Genomic DNA, 16,729 nt, shown 5'->3' with positions numbered 1-16,729 from the left:
AAGAACACAATCCCTTATTCACTGTAGAATTAACAACAATAAACCTATTTCATCTTCAAAACATATTGTCAGGACAGCAGGACAGCTAGAGGTGATGAAAGGGACACACATAGTTAAAGCTTCTGGTCATGTTCACCTTTTAAGCTTTAAGGGAAACCTGAGAAGGGAGACTGAGGACTGAGCGGCAGCGCCTTGCCCCTTGTGCTGTGCAGAGGTTTGGCCTCTTTGTCGCCTGCTCAAAGCCATTTTCCACTTAGAATTTCTGAAGTTTAAAAGAAAACATGGCGGATCCCTAATACTACCACATTGATAAGATGCGTTGTTGTTGTTTCCATCCTTAAAGATAACTTAAGCGAAGGGACTGAAGAGATGGCTCAGCAGTTAGGAGCCCTTGTTGCTCTTGCAGAGGACCTGGGTTCAATTCCCACCCAGCACCTGTATGGTGTCTCACAACTGTCTGTAGCTCTAGTTCTTGGGGTCTCAGTGCCTTCTTCTGGCTTCCACACATGGGGCACATTCACACATGCAGCCCAAAAATCCATATATATATACATATACACAAAATAAATATTTCTTAAAAATAATTTAGGCAGAAGAGATCTTTGCAAGCCTGTGATCCCAGCACTAGGTAGACTGAGGCAGGAGGATGGTGAGTTGAAGGCCACAGTCACATTCTAATAGGCTCCTGCTTCACTCTTTAGAAATACATATTCCTGTCTGGCTCCAAGCAAATCTCAAGCCCATCCCACTCTGGGGACCATCACTTTGTCCTATCTTCATCCAGCCCCAGAGACTAGACCTTACCTGTGAAGATCGTGTCAACTCACCTTCCTGTTTCACTCAATAGTTAACCAAGAAATGGGAGTTCTCGAAGGACTTAGGAAAGTGAGGGCAGAGGAGGGATTCCCAGCTGCCTTGCTGCCCAGTGCTCCAACCAGGCAGCCCTGGGTTCTGCTCATTGCACAAGGGAAGGTTTTCTGGGGCTGTCTCCCATACTCTGTCCAGTAAGTCTTTTTTTTTTTTCCAATCCTGTGTTAAAATCTTCTCAAATGACCTATTTTGGAAGCCACTTGATTCTTCTAAGAGCTAGCGGATCTCCAAGTCTGAACCACAGGTGAGGACAGCAAGAGCACCCGTCGCTGCCCTGGGTCTTGGTGAGGATGGTGGGTGTGGGAGTGTGACACAAAGAGCTACAGCTCACTCAGCCATGCTCATTCCTCCTGGAAGGGCCTCTCGTGTCCTCTATAAAGAGTGCGATTTCACTATCCCACTTACCGTCCAGTACCAGACACACTGACAGGTCACACAGCAAAGGACGCCTGGCGCCATCTTGCCATTAGACTCGCTTTAACATCTCATGCAGATCTGTTGGGTAAAATGTTACAGCCAATGGGAAAGGATTATAAAGTGGAGCTGGGCGGTGATAGCACACGCCTTTAATCCCAGCACTTGGGAGTCAGAGGCAGGCGGATCGCTGTGAGTTCAAGGCCAGCCTGGTCTACAAAGCGAGTCCAGGACAGCCAGGGCTGCACAGAGAAACCCTGTCTCAAAAAACCAACAAATAAATAAAGTGTAGACGTGTGAACAAATGAATCCATTACCTGTGCTTTCTTTCAAATTCACTCCTTTCTCAAAAACCTCACGCCGTTTCCCTCTTGCCTGTCCCAGGTGAGCACCAGATCAGCATCCCCTCTGATCTGGACATCCATATTACTGAGATGACCAGCTTAGACTGCAAGCCCTTTGCAGTGACAACAATGAGACAAATATACAGTATGGAAAAAAGCAAGTTCCCAGTGAGAATTAAAATAATGAGCGTGGTCCTGTCAGAGAACAGCGCACACCCAAAGCCACTGAAGTGTGGGCAGCTCTTAACCATCCTCAGGACTGAGGAGGTGAAAAAATTCATTGCCACGGAGATTTCCCGAGGAAAGAAAGGGAGGTATTTTCTTATCCCATACAACTATCGGGGCCTGGTGCTTAGGAGAGGCTGCTATTTTTATGCCGTTTCTGATGTTGCTGCTGCCATGCACCATGGACAGCTCTGCTTCTGGTCCTCCAGGGACTATACCTCCTTCCTGGAGCCTCTTGCGTCTTTCACAGCCAATGAGTGCTTCCTGGCTCTGAAGAAGAGCGTGGTGTCTGTAGAGATTCACAGGGAGCTACACAGGGTGGAAGTCCTCAAGTGCCTGAACATTGCCACCAAAGCTCACGTCAAACTGCCTTTGTTCGCAGAAGGAGAGTTCATAGAGCTGTTTGATGATGCTGGGCCAGGGACCCTGCAGGAGCTGTGCCAAGTCCCGAGACTGCCATGCCACATCAGGGTGGTTAGCCCAGATCCTTCCATGACTAGAGACCCTCTGTATGGAACTGAGGAACTGCGGATTGAAAATATCATCGTTGAACAATGCCTCATAGCCAAGGAGGAGGCGTCACTGGAGGACATGACGTCTGCAGAAGACATCTACAGGGACTGGCCTGAAGCCACATTTGAAATCCCGATTGAGAAGTCAAGCTGTGAGGTCCTGGTGGTAGAAGAGCGCTCGTGGGTCGCTGATGTCAGGAAAGAGAGCCGCACATCTCTTCAGAGCGTCCAGGAGACCACAGAGGAGTCTCTGGCCCTTAGTCACTGCTTAATCAGTCCTCGTCCACCACCGCCTGTTCCAAAGCCCCGAAGTTTGTCTTAAAACAGAAAATGCGACTAGTACCCGTTTGCCTTGCTCACGAGATGCAGCATCTACACACCCAGGAACTGAGTATTTGGGGTTCACTAGAGGTAGAGAGTAGCCCCCAGAGGCAGGAGCTTACAGGGGTTTACAAATTTACTCTCGTCGTTGCTCTTGTAGGTTTGCTACAAGTTGTGTCGGTGTGCTGTCGCTGTGACCAAATGCCAGAGATGATCAATTCATGGGGCAAGAAGGTCTGTTTGGGCTCACGGTGGCAGAGAGTTGAATCCAGGACCAGGTGGCCCCGCTGCCTTTGGGCCTGTGGCACGGCAGCACATCCCGGTGGAAATGTGCAGCGGATCAAAGCTGCCTACCTTGTGACAGGTGGAAAGCAGAAAGGCTCCCATACCTCTTTCTGTAAGCCCCTATTAACCTAACTCCCTCCTCAAGGCACAGCCTCTTAAAGATTCCACAAGCTCCCAATAGCCATCTGCTTCTAGTCATTTCTATCAAGCTACCTCCCATCCATAACCCCAAATACTTGCTAATGTTCTACATCTGGGCCGAAACCTCCATCCACGCTGGCCATGTGCTTCTTACTCCACCTCACTGAGCCCAAGGTCACACTGTAGGCTTGGCTCCCCTTTCTACTTTTTTCTTTTCTTTTAAGATTTATTTATTTAATATGTATACAATGTTCCACCTGTATGTAGGCCTGTCTGCCAGAAGAGGGCATCAGATCTCATTATAGATGGTTGTGAGCCACCATGTGGTTGCTGGGAATTGAACTCAGGACCTCTGGAAGAGCAGACAGTGCTCTTAACCTCTGAGCCATCTCTCTACTTTCTTATGAATAACTTCTGCTCACTCCTTAACTCTCACTGTTCATTGCTTCCCTCCAAGCAAGTTCTCCAAGCTTTAAGTCCAACTTAGTCTCTGCTCTGCCCTCTTCAGGATCATCACAGCCATGTGTATTAGAATGAACAGTACTGAGGGCTGGAGAGATGGCTCAGAGGTTAAGAGCACTGGCTGCTCTTCCAAAGGACCTGGGTTCAATTCCCAGCAACTACATGGCAGCTCACAACTGTCTGTTATTCCAGCTCCTGGGTACCTGACACTCACACACAGACATATATATTCAGTCAGAACACCAATGTAAATAAAAATAAATAAGTAAATCATTTTTAAAAATGGGTAATACTGCAGTTAGACACACGATGCTTACACTCTCCACAATGACAGCTCATCCTCTGGAGCTTTGTGTCTACCCCGCAAACTGGGTAACTCCGACTCTTGTTCACTGACTATCCGTAAGTGCACAGAACAGCACAACACAGCACAGCACAAGGCCTGCAGATATGTGGGCGGTCCCTAGACAGGTTTGTGAGTATGTCTCCATGGCTTCTCTGTGGTGGTTAAAATCCTCCATAGGCTCTGGTGCTTAGACATGCAGTCTCTAGTTTGTGGCACTGCCTGGAGATTCTATGGAACCTTTAGGGAGAGCTAGAGGAAGGGTGTCCCTGAGGGCAGACTTTGTCCTGCTTCCAGCTTGCTTTCTGTGTTTCTTATTTGCAGTATAAGATGCAACCTCTCAGCCCTTTGCACTTGCAGTGTAAGGTGTGATCTCTCAGCTTCCTGCTTCTGCCTACCACGTGCTGGCAAGCTTCTCTGCCACAACGGACTCTGATCCCTCAAGAAACCGAAAACCAAAATAGACTCTTCCTTTCACAGATTGCATTTGGCTGTGGCATTTTATCACAGGAGAGAAGTGACCATTGCACTCCTCCCTTCTTCAGTGGCACAAAGGCACAGCCATGCAGGAGGGCAATCCCCTTTGTGGGGGCGTCCTAACGGAAGCAAGGACCCCTCTGTGATTTCTCAAGGACTAGGAAATCCAAGGATTTTAATTGGTCTCTCCCTTGATCAAGCGGAGTCATAGGTTGTTTGTTTGTTTGTTTGCTTGTTTGTTTCAAGATAAGGTTTCTCTGTGTGGCCTTGGCTGTCCTGGACTCGATTTGTAGACCAGGCTGATCTTGAACTCACAGAGATCCACCTGCCTCTGCCTCTGCCTCCCTGAGTGGTGGGATTACAGGTGCCCAGCTCCCGGCACAGGCCCCTATAGTGAGATGTTGACTGAGTATTTAGATGGCAGTGGGTGCCAAAGTGACCCAGACAGGTCCAGAGCGCTGCTGCTATGGGGAAATCTTCCCCACGTGCGCTCATGCTGAGCGGCATCAGCCATGGTGCCTAGAGGAAGTAGAGTCACATGAACACATGAGCAGTTATGAAAACTAGCCTTTTCGTAATGAGACTACCCTGTTGCGAATAGCTTCTCTACAGAGGGGAAAGCAAGCACCAGGCCTTATCTAGTGAGGCTGCTGTGCCATCACAGCCAGGTAGACCGGATGAGGTGCGGAGACTGTTCTGGAAGCTGGCTCACACAGGCAAGCTTCATGCGTGCAAGCAAGGGTGTGAGGAAGACAAAGCTATGGAGACCCAGGGTCCGGGGAGCTGGCTGTGCACAGAGCTGCCACCCTCAAATTTCTCATGTCTAAAACATTCAAGGGAAGAGCAAAAAGAGAAAATAGAATTTGCCAGTCTGAGAAACCCAGAAATAGAATACCCATATTATAGATCTGGTGGCCTCTCAATGTAAATGAGAGGATGGAAATGGGAGGAGGTCTCCCTACTAGCAATGGGGCCAGGAGCACACCTGGCCTCCTCTTTCTAGTCCTGCACATACCATATTCACGTAGCTCTTTTATGTCCTCTCAACTCCCTGCTGGGGTTTAGGGAGCAGAATTCTGTTCAACCAGAAAAAAAGACAAATTAACAGAACAATGAAAATGAACGAAGGAGGAAAAGGGAACATCCGAGAAGATAGAAGAGGTTACTAATGTGTTAACTGAGGCTCGCCTTGAGTGGGCGTGGTTGAGCGGGCGGGGCTGAATGGGCATGGTTGCGTGGGCGTGGCTTCCTCTCTTGATTTCTAGCTGGGGAGTCAGAGATCAGAGAGCCCAGCTTCTGTGATTGTCATAGAAGATCCTGGCATTCTGAGGGAGGGCAGGGGAGAGTAGAGGAGACCGGGAGTCCCTGTTTTCTCTTTGTCGCCACAGGTAGAGATGAAAGGCCGCTGTTTGAAGGGAGGGCAACGACCTCAGCTGGGGACATGGCTCAGTCTATGAAGTGCTTGCAATCTGAGTGGCTGGGATTTTTGGGTTTGGTTTTCGTTTTGTTTTGCTTTGATTTTTTTTTTTTTTTTTTTTTTAATGAATGTTTTGCCTGCATGTGGACCTGGTGCCCACAAAGGCCAAAAGTACGCGTCATATCCTCTGAAATGAATCCCTTGAAATAGAGTTACAGAAGGTTGTGGACAGCTAAGTGGGTACTGGGAAATGAATCTCAGTCCTCAAGAAGAGCAACAAGTACTCTTAACCACCGAGTCAACCCTCCAACCCACTGATGATTGGCTTTTGCTGGCGTAGCTTCAAATCAGCTGAGAAGGGACTCTCAATAAGAAACTGTCTCGATGAGGTTGCCTGTGGGCAGGCCTATGCAAGATTCCTACTTGGGATTTCTCAGTTGGGTCACTGAGGAGGGGCCCCGAATTTTAGAACGTGAGCTGAGCACTGCGCATGCGTGTAATCTTGGCCCTGTGTCTGGTTACAGACTGGTTGCGGCTGGCGCCCTGGAGCTGCTGGGGCTCTGACTCCCCGCTATGATAGTTACGATCTGGACTGTGAGCTGAATAAACCCTTTCTCCCCTAAGTTTCTTTTGTCAGGGAGTTTTCTCACAGTAACAGAAATTAAATTAATACACTATGTTAAAAAAAAAAAAAAAAGGAGGCCGGGCGTGGTGGCGCACGCCTTTAGTCCCAGCACTCGGGAGGCAGAGGCAGGCGGATCGCTGTGAGTTCGAGGCCAGCCTGATCTACAAAGTGAGTCCAGGATGGCCAAGGCTACACAGAGAAACCCTGTCTCGGAAAAAAAAAAGAGAGAGAGAGAGAGAGAAAGCTGGAGCAGAAGAGCTAGTTCAGCAGTTAAGAGCATTGTCTGACTTTTCAGGGGACCTGGGATTCAAGTCCCGGGACCCATATGATGTGTCACAACCATCTCTAATTCCGGGGAGTCTGGCAGCCTTTTCTGAACCCTGCGGGCACCAGATATACATGAGGTGCACACACAGACACATAAGCAGGGCACTGAAGCATCTGTTGTAGCAAAACCTATAGCAAAATGGAAAGCTGTGTGCCAGATATGGGGAAATATTTCTAACAGTTATGACAAGCTAATGATAACAGTTAGGATACTCTACAGAATGCCTTCTGGCCAACTAGAAAAAGTTATTTAATGGGGAAAAAAAATAACAGGAGTGTCAAAAGGAAAATCGGAGACGGTAAAAGAGAAACGGCCAATAAACAAATATATTAAGCAATGCTTTGCTTTGCTGTGAATGGCGGGAATGAACGCATTCGAAAATGAGGTCTTCCGTCCATTGTCATGGCAAGATTTTAGAATTTGGCCAGAATTTTCTCAGGATGGGGCTCCGACCAGTCTGTATCCTGGAAGAGGCAGCCAGGTGCCTGCATCCCTGACCACAGACCAGAGTCTGACTAAAGGACAGGAAGTGAGTGTGGACCTCAGTGTCCCGCCACCGGAATTAGGAAGGTATGTAATTGGTGCACACCTTTATTCCCAGCACTCAGGAGGCAGAGTCAGGCAGGCCTCTATGAATTTGAGGCCAGCCTGGTCTACACAGTGAGTTCCAAGGTAGTCAGGACTACATAATGAGACTTTATCTCAAAGAAAAAAAAAAAGGCAGCTATCTTCGAACAAGTACTCTCTGGAGAGCACTTTATGTTTCTTTCTCTTTTTCTTTCTTTTTTTTTTTTTTTTTTAAGACTTTTTAGATTTTTCTGGACACTGCAGACAAAGAGAAGCCTTGGAGCATGCAATCTTAAATAGATCTTAAGTAGAACGCCTTCCTCAGACCCTGGCCCTCAAGGCTCAGGGATCTCTCTGTTCAGCTGTGAAGGGTGACACTAAGGAAGCAGTGTCTTCCAGATCCAAGCGGACTGATGGACATACAAGCTCACAGACTCAAGCCAAATGGGGTCACAGCAGTGAGAGGGGAAAGTGGACAGAAGGACCCCTAATCCAAGGCTATCTGCAACTGCTACCACCTGGCAAAGGGAAATTCTGTTTTCTCCCATGACTATATCAATCACATTCCAGGGCAGGCCTCAGACCCAGGAGTCATTAGTTAACACAAATTGAACTCTATAGTGTTGGTTCATTTGGGTTTTTTTAGGGGGTGGACTTTTTGGTTAGGGGGCATTTTTTGTCTTATTGATTTTTTGCTTGCTCGTTTAGGTTTTTGTTTTGTGGGGGGTTTTTTCCTCAAAGAGAGAGAAAACATAAAGTTGGAGGAGTGGGGAGTGTCGTAGTTACTTCTCTGTCACTGTGAAGAAACACCATAACCAAGGCAAGTTACAGAAGGAAGGATTTACCTGAGGTTTGCTTGCAGTTCAGAGAGTGAGTCTGTGCTGATCATGGCAGGAAGCTTGGCAGCAGGCAGGCGAGCGTGGTGCTGGAGCGGCTGAGAGCTCACATCGCGTGGTACTGGAGTGCAGGCAGGCAAGCATGGTGCTGGAGTGCAGGCAGGCAAGCGTGAGACTGAAGGAGAGTGTTTCCTGGGAACAGTGCAGGTGTTTTGAGCACCCTCCCGCACCACCCTCCCACCAGGGACACACCCCCTCCAACAAGGCCACACCTCCTAATCCTTCCCAAACAGTTGCATTAACTGGGAGCAATCACTCAAATATGTGAGCCTATGGGGGCCATTGCCATTCAAAACACCGCAGGGAAGATCTGAAAGAAGGTTTGGGGAGGGGAAAAAACATGATCAAAATATACTGTATGAAAAAAAGTTTAATTTTAAAAAGTTTAAGGCATGTTTTTGAAGATGAGTTTATGAGCCCCATGTGTGTACAGGTACCCAGAGAGGCCAGCAAAGGGCATCAAATCCCCTGGAACCAGAGTTACAGGTAGTTCTGAGCTGTCACATGGGAGCTGGAAACTAGACTTGGGTCCTCAGAAAGAGCAACAAGTGCCCTTGACTGCCAAATCATCTCTACCCCAGCTTTACATTTCTTAAGCAAAATGATTTGTCTAGTACATTCTCCTCACCCTCCTCTTTTATTCCAGGGTCCCTTGGTCATTTATTTTATAAAGCAAAACCTTTCCTGTAGTGTAGTTTTTGAAATTTTAAAGTAAACTATGTTTTGGTTTGTTTGTTTGTTTGTTTATTGGTTTTTAATCACACTTTTTTTTTACTTGTATTTTTGCTTAAAATTTCCAAAATAACAATATAACAGACTCACTCAAACCTCATCAAGCACTGCTGCCTTGTCTGGTGTGGCACACGCAGCTGCTTCCTGCCGAGGTGTGGACAGCAGGTGCAGACACCGCCCTGTGTAGGTCTGTGTAGTTCTCGCTCCCTCTGGCTGAGAAAGAAGATAAGGGCTCACGCTTGAGCCTTGTCTTGCTCTTCTTCCCTCCTCTGACACAACCCATCGCCGCTCTCTGCTCTTCATGACACCACCGAAGAGTCCCTGCAAATCACGCTACACTCTAAATTTGCCTGATCCTTTTCTTGTGGTAAGAGTTAGGTCAAATTTCCAGTGAGGACGTTGCGTGGGGGGGACTTGTGGATTTCTCGCTGCCTCGCAGCATGAGTGGTGTGGTCAGTGTTTTAAAAGGACAAGCAAACCAGGCAAGATCGGGCTTTGCCAGAGCTTTCTACACATCACTTCCTCCACAGTGAAAACCCTGCTTCCCAAAACATAAACATACCCTGGACTTCCCAGGCCTTTTGACTTATGAATAGATTTAACCAGCCATGGCCTGAGAGCAGTGGGGGGAAACTACATCTACCCTAACCCATGTTTCCTATAGAACTTGAGTTGTATAGACATAATTGAATAAAATTATTATCTTGATAAGGAGACCTGTAGAGACTATAAAAACACTGTTAGAGAGTGCAGAGTTTAATTTCATCTGTACTGTCATATTCCTTAAACTATACAGTATGGACACTATATGGACTTTGTGTAATACTGTAATATAAGTAATCTAGAGATGATTATATATGTGGGGAAATGTTTATAGGTTATGCGCAAATACTTCATCACTTTGTGTAAGAGGCTTGAGCATCCCATGATCCGGGTACACGTGACGCTCCTGAAACCAGTCCCCATTGTGCCTGTGATGACTGCCTGTGCAGGTCAGCTTTTGTCAGCTTGACACAAACTAGACTCACCTGGGAAGAGGGGCATGACAGTGGGCATGACCATGGACTCATCTATGGGGCCTCGTCTTGATTGATGTTTCATGTGAGCAGACCCGGCCTGCCCAGGCAGCTGGTCCTAGGCAGTTGTATAAGGAAGCAAGCTGAGGAAGGCCTGGGGAGCAGGTCAGCAAGCAGCTTCTTCCCCTGGTTCCTGCCCTGACCTCCCTCGGTGATGGACTGTGAATGGGACGGGTTGGCCAAATAAGCCCTCTCCTCCCCATGTTGCTCTTGGTCATGTTTATCACAGCAACAGAAAGGCAGCTAGGACAGCTCACTGGTTGTGCATTTTAAATTACAGTTTATGCATGAGTTTTAGGCAATATCACCTTAAAAGAACATATCTACCTGGCGTGGTGGCGCACGCCTTTAATCCCAGCACTCAGGAGGCAGAAGCAGGCAGATCGCTGTGAGTTTAAGGCAGCCTGGTCTACAAAGCGAGTCCAGGACAGCCAGGACTACACAGAGAAACCCTGTCTCAATAATAATAATAATAATAATAATAATAATAATAATAATAATAGAAGAAGAAGAAGAAGAAGAAGAAGAAGAAGAAGAAGAAGAAGAAGAAGAAGAAGAAGAAGAAGAAGAAGAAGATCTCCAATACCAAGGTTACAATTTCTTCAACTTTTTTATTTTGTCCTTAGAATATATTCTACTGAAGATGTCCTGTCCAAGCATTGTCTTGGAGGCCATCTATCTACCTATCTGCCCTACCCATCTAGTGTATACCATTTTGTTAAAGCAAATGTAGAAATGTTAGGTAATTCCATTTCCAAGAAAAGTAAATAAGACAGGGGAATAAGGAGAAAGGCCGGGCTCAATGGTGCACACCTGTCATCCCATCACTCAGGAAGGCAGAGGCAAGGGATCACTGTGAGAGGCCAGCCAGGGCTACACAGAGAAACCCTGTCTCAAACACACACACACACACACACACACACACACACACACACACACACACGCACATATGCACACACACACACCAAAAAAGGAAGTGCACAGAACCGAGGCTTTTCAGGTGTTTCTTGGTAGAGAAGTGGTAACTGAGTCGTCATACCGGAAGAAGCCACAACCCTAAGTGTGTGTCTGCGGACTCACACAGGAGAAAGGGAACCTCACCCTCCCTGGACAGACTAAGATCCTGGGCAGCAAGTGCCAGGGAGAACAGGCTGGAGTGAGATGCAAGACTCCACATGGACACCTTCCCTTGCTGCAGGAGCCCCCAGAAGCTCTGTGACTCTCCCTGGGGACCCCGACTGTTCCCTGGAGAAGACACCTGCGCAGGATCTACTTCAAACTCCTCCCCGCTGTGCTCTGGGTTCCAGAAGACAAGCTGCACACTGTGTAGATCCCCTGGGCGGGACCCACAGGTAAGGGACACACTGCTCCAGCGCTGGAAGACTTTTCTTCACGCCACAGTCACTCTGGATGGCTGTGTTCTCCTCCAGGTGACAATGGTTTCCATAGCAAAGCCTCTCACCCACAGCTGGGAGCATCCACTAGGGTCCCAGCCCGACAACCTAGGTTCAGTCCTGGCGTTCTGTATGATGGAAGGAAAAGACAGGCTCCGGCAAGCTGCCCTCTGACCTCCATGCTGTCTGAAGTATTTACAAACCCACTCATCTCCACGAAATATAAATGCAAATAAATAAATAAATAAGGAATCTGGAACGTTTTGAATGGGTTAATTAGATGGTTAGGCAGGAGGCCAAAGTCAACTACAATGGTGAAAAGGCAGTATGTTCCCATTTAACAGTGAAAAGTGTGTCTCTTGAACAAAGAGATGGGGCAGCCAGTATTTTACAGGTTTAAGTGGGGAATTACAATAGCAGGGGGTGTCAATGTCTTGTGCTATAGAATATTAAAAGGGACACTAAAATCGTGACATAAAAGAGGTAAACCGAGATGACAGACAGGTAAAATAGTAAAGCACCCACTTCTCAGGATACACAAGTGTAATGACATGTGACAGTGGGGAGTGGCATGTGTGGAGTGGTATGTGACAGGGTGGAGCGGCATGGAGTACACAGGATGTAGTCATTACTCACAGGAAGCGGGATCTACTGTATTAAGGAGGTGAAAGTTCTCCAGATTAGGAGTAGACATAAAAATAGTGCCATGACCTCTCCTTTAGTTATGACTGTTACTTACATGAACATGCAGTCCACATGGAAGAGCCTGTCCCGGCCAGCCGGAGCCAGCAGGCATGGGAAAAAGACAGGCCAGTGGCACCTGGAAAGGCACGCATTTCCTTCTGTGACTCCAGAAATACAGTAAGCCCAGAGGAGGCACAACTAAAATTCGACCCAATCAAGTGCCTGTGTTCTGCTCCTGGTCATCAGACTCTAGGTGTCTCCCATCACATGAAGGGGCCACAAAGGGTGAACTCTCAGAGGTGGAAGTGACAGTCATTACAAACTGGCCTCAGAGCATTCCTTAAACATTTGTTTCTCAAGCGAAGGGGGAGGAACAGGTTAACCTCTAGGTGGCCATGAGCCTATACGGAGCACCCCATTGTTCCTGCCCCCCCCCACTAAGATCCAGGCACAGCCCAAGTGCCTGGTGGTGCAGCCCAAGTGCTGTCGCAATGAGTTTAACACATGAAATGCTGCCCTGTGAGCCCCTTTTATTTGTCATCTAAATGCTTTAACTTTTTGAGAATTCTAAGCATGAGTACTGTATTTATTTCCTTTCAACCCCTCCCTTCCCCCCCCCCCCCTCCTACCCGCCTCCTTCTCAAATTCATGACCTCCTCTTCTTCAATTATTGTCACACACATATATGTCTACAACCGCCTGTTGCTTGTCCATATGCTCGGGACTGACCATTTGGGGCTGGATAAGCCCCCAGCAGGGGGTCTCACCCCTGGAAAAACCCTGATTCTCCCTGACTTAGTACCCAATGATTTTTGGGAATCACAGGTTAACACTAAGAAAGTTGAAAAGCTCTACAAAGGCGTCTGGAATGTTCCCATCTCCTGTCAAAGGTTCGCCCTGCAGCCTCAGGAGTGTGCACTTGAATTTGTGTAGCTGGTAGGCTCTAAGCATACTAAATATTGTCTGAGTTCCCTCTGTCCCAGCCAAAGAACAGGGTCCTCTACACATCTGGACTCGGCATTTGTATTCAGCAAAGGCACCCGTGTGTTCAATCATAACAGACTGGGAGAAAGCAATCTTACAAGTGCTAGATTATATAAGCACTTTTATTCTAACACACACACACATGCACGCATGCGCACACGTACAAAAAAATTAATTCAACAAATATTCTAAACAGCACAAAAGGAAACAGTGAGAAGTGTGAAACCTAAGGCTGTTGGCTCATTCTGTAACATCCCGTGATCTCTTTGGAAAGCCTGATACAGTTTCCCAGAAAAACCTCAAAATAATGATGTCCAGCTTTAAAAAGAAACAACAAATGTTTGTTTATGCAAAGGGGGGGTAAAGGCAAAATTACACAGCTGAAACTACATTTAAAGTTGCGTCCCTCACAGCCAAAAAATCAGTCTCAGAATTCTTGTGAAGCTTAAGGAACAGTCACGTTGATATGAATGGCAAATGCTACGTGCTCAGGAAAAAGAAAAACTGTCTGGAAAATCCCTCCACCAAAGGATGCTACAGAGGATGCAGACTATGAGATGAAGAGAGGGTGGCGCATGTCGTGGTTGGTGACCCTGCAGCCATCAGGAGGAGAGGCGGACCAGTGCTTCCACACCCAGACACGACACCCATACAAAGGAGCATTGTTTGTGGCCTCTGACTCCATTCCTCCTGGAAAACCAGCCAGCAGGAGCAGACAACTTTGTTCAGGTAACCGCAGCAATATGAGTGCTGATGTACACTGGGAAATGTCTGGCTGAGACTTTATTACAGGGCACCATCGTGGAGTGTCCACCAGCGTCACTGTGGCCGTCCGTGGTAGTCAAGGTCAGCATTCCTACTCTGTGAGAACTCCTAGGGCGTCTGTATACCTGAGGGACACAGTACAATCACTCCTCAGTGTCCACAGGGCCTCAGATGTGCTGCAGGAACCCAAGGCCTCGACGCTCAAGTGCTGCAAACAAAATAGCTGTTTTTGCAGGTAACCTCTACGTAATCCTCCTAGCCACGGCTCTTCACCCCTAATGCTCTGTGAAGGCAACGGAAACAGCACTATACTGCATACTTTAGGTGACAATGGCAAGGAGGGAAACCGTATCCATGTTCAGTCTGGTGCAATTTTTTCTATATCCTTTTTATGTAACCCGGCAGAATCTAGGAGTGTTGAGGCCAAGAACATGCACCTTCCAGCACTAAGCACTGGAATAGGTGTTTTCTATAAAAGAAAAAAGGGGGGGGGGGGGGAGTCGGTTCTGTTCTGTCAAGCAGTCTAGTCAAATGACCTTGGTGAGCAAGCAAGAGAATATCAAATATTCTGAACACTTCCAAGCTGGATACAGTGGGCTGTAACAGAACAGAAATCCCTAAAATTTAAGATTCAAATTTAAGCCCTTGGGAGTCAGAGGCAGGCATATCTCTACAAGTTTGAGCCCAGCCTGATTTATATAGTGAGTTAGAGATCAGCCAGAGCTATATGAGACTCTGTCTCAAAAAACAAAACAACAGAAAAAGACTAAAATATTATTAATGCCTTGATTTACAACCTATTGTTCTTTCAGTGTATTTATTTTATTACATATATTTCTGGTTATCTGATATTTGTATAAAAAATTTTAGTCTTTTTCTCCTGCATCCCCCTCTCACATGCCCTCTTTGTCTGTGGGGTCCATTGGCTTCAGGATTGCTTGTTTGAGTGCCAATGGGAGGGGATTTATGGGGCAAGGGCAGCATCCACGGCAATGCTTAATTCTGCTTTTCCATTGTAAGAGAAAATAATAAAACCCAGGGGTCCCACTCAAACTAAGGCACCAGCCAAGGACAATACAGGCTTTAAACCCCTACCCAGATCTAGCCAATGGACAGAACATTCTCTACAGTTGAGTGGAGAGTGGGGTAGGACTTTCACACGAACTCTGGTGCCTCATATTTGACCATGTCCCCTGGATGGGGAGACCTGGTGGCACTCAGAGGAAGGATAGCAGGTTACCAAGAAGAGACTTGACACCCTATGAGCATATACAGGGGGAGGAAATCCCCCTCAGTCATAGGGGAGGGGAATAAGGGGAAAATGGGAGGGAGGGAAGAATGGGAGGATACAAGGGATGGGATAACCATTGAGATGTAACAAGAATAAAGTAATAAAAAAAATTTTAAAAGACAGAAAATAATAAAAGCTTTATGATTGGATAAGTTCTAAAAATCATGCATATATCATAGCAGCATGTGAAGAAAGAAAAGAAAAAAATAAAAAATATGTAGATGATGCAGAAAGGGAAGGAGAAGCAAAGGTGATGTCAAAGCACAGTATCTTCATCCCTCCAAAGAAACTGACAAGAGCCGGGCAGTAGTGGTGGCGCGCGCCTTTAATCTCAGCACTGGAGAGGCAGAGGCAGGCAAATCTTTGTGAGTTTGAGGCCAGCCTGATCTACAGAGCATGTTCCAGGATAGTCAAGGCTACAATGAGAAACCCAGTCTCAGGAAAAAGAAAGAGAGACAGAGACAGAGAAAAAAATTGACAAGATTGATTTGATTACCCACCACGGAAAGATGCAGGAATTCTAAATTAAGACCACCTCGTCCCCCCTCTGTGCCTCTGTCCTCTTTCTGACCCATCTATCTCTCCCTTTCTATTTCTCTCTCTTTCTCTCTCTCTCTCTCTCTCTCTCTCTCTCTCAACCTTTCCCTTTTATGTGTTATCTTTGTTTCATTAACTGAATATATAAAAACTGTATTTTTCACATTTATATTATTATTTATTACAAATTAGGGTATTTGTTACAATTAAAGATAAAATATACAGCTGGGCGAGGTGGTGCATGCCTTTAATCCCAGCACTTGGGAGGCAGAGGCAGGCAGATCTAAAAAGCGAGTCTAGGACAGCCAAGGCTACAGAGTAAAACTCTGTCTCAAAAAATCAAAAAAATAAAAAGTAAAAAGATTTGTTTTTATTGGCTGGAGAGATGGCTCAACGGTTAAGAGCACAGACTGTTCTTCCAGAGGTCCTGAGTTCAGTTCCAGAAACCACATGGTGGCTTAGAAACATCTATCATGTGAACTGATGCCCTCTTCTGGCCGCAGGTGTACATGCAGAAGATAGAACACTCATATACATAAAATAAATAAATAAATCTTTTTTTTTAAATATATGTTTTCATTATTTTAATTATGTATATGTGGAGGGTGGGGTATGTGTACATGCATGCAAGAGGCCACAGACACCAGAGGTGTCAGGTTCCCCGGGAGCTGAGCTTACAAGCAGTTGTAAGCCACCTGATCATAGGTACTGAGAATTGAACTCAGATCCTGAGGAAGAGCAATATGTGCTCTTAACCGCTGAGCCATCTCTCTAGTCCTTCCCCTCCCCTTTACAAAGGCTCTGTTGGCTCATTTCTCTATAGATTTACCAGTTGATGTAGCCAAAAGCCGTGGTCCCTGGAGAAAGTATGTCCCCTCTCCTCTCTCTTATTCTAATCAGGGACAGCCTGGGATACCAGGGCCTCTTAGCCAGCATCTTGGTTGGATTTCTTTTGTCCCCGGTCCTGGGCCAGACACCAGTTCTGTAAGTGTACTGCACATTGGCATATTATCCTGTGTCACTTTTTCTTTCTCTTCTC

At 46.7% G+C, this 16,729-nt stretch overlaps 1 protein-coding gene across 1 annotated transcript in view; it reads left to right on the top strand.

Moving 5' to 3' along the window:
* Positions 1-16,729, top strand: part of LOC127196108 (protein THEMIS3-like) — a 63,425-nt gene that overhangs the window by 32,443 nt on the left and 14,253 nt on the right. Inside the window, exons 4-5 of the mRNA XM_051153686.1 lie at positions 1,669-2,676; positions 2,847-2,920. Of these exons, the coding sequence (XP_051009643.1) occupies positions 1,669-2,676; positions 2,847-2,920 (1,082 nt within the window). The remainder of the gene's footprint in view (positions 1-1,668; positions 2,677-2,846; positions 2,921-16,729) is intronic.

This window comes from Acomys russatus, chromosome 12 (assembly GCF_903995435.1).
Source record: "Acomys russatus chromosome 12, mAcoRus1.1, whole genome shotgun sequence".
In the NCBI taxonomy this organism is placed as follows: Eukaryota; Metazoa; Chordata; class Mammalia; order Rodentia; family Muridae; genus Acomys; species Acomys russatus.
Note: the sequence above shows the minus strand (reverse complement) of the source record. Positions and strands in the feature narration are given on the sequence as shown.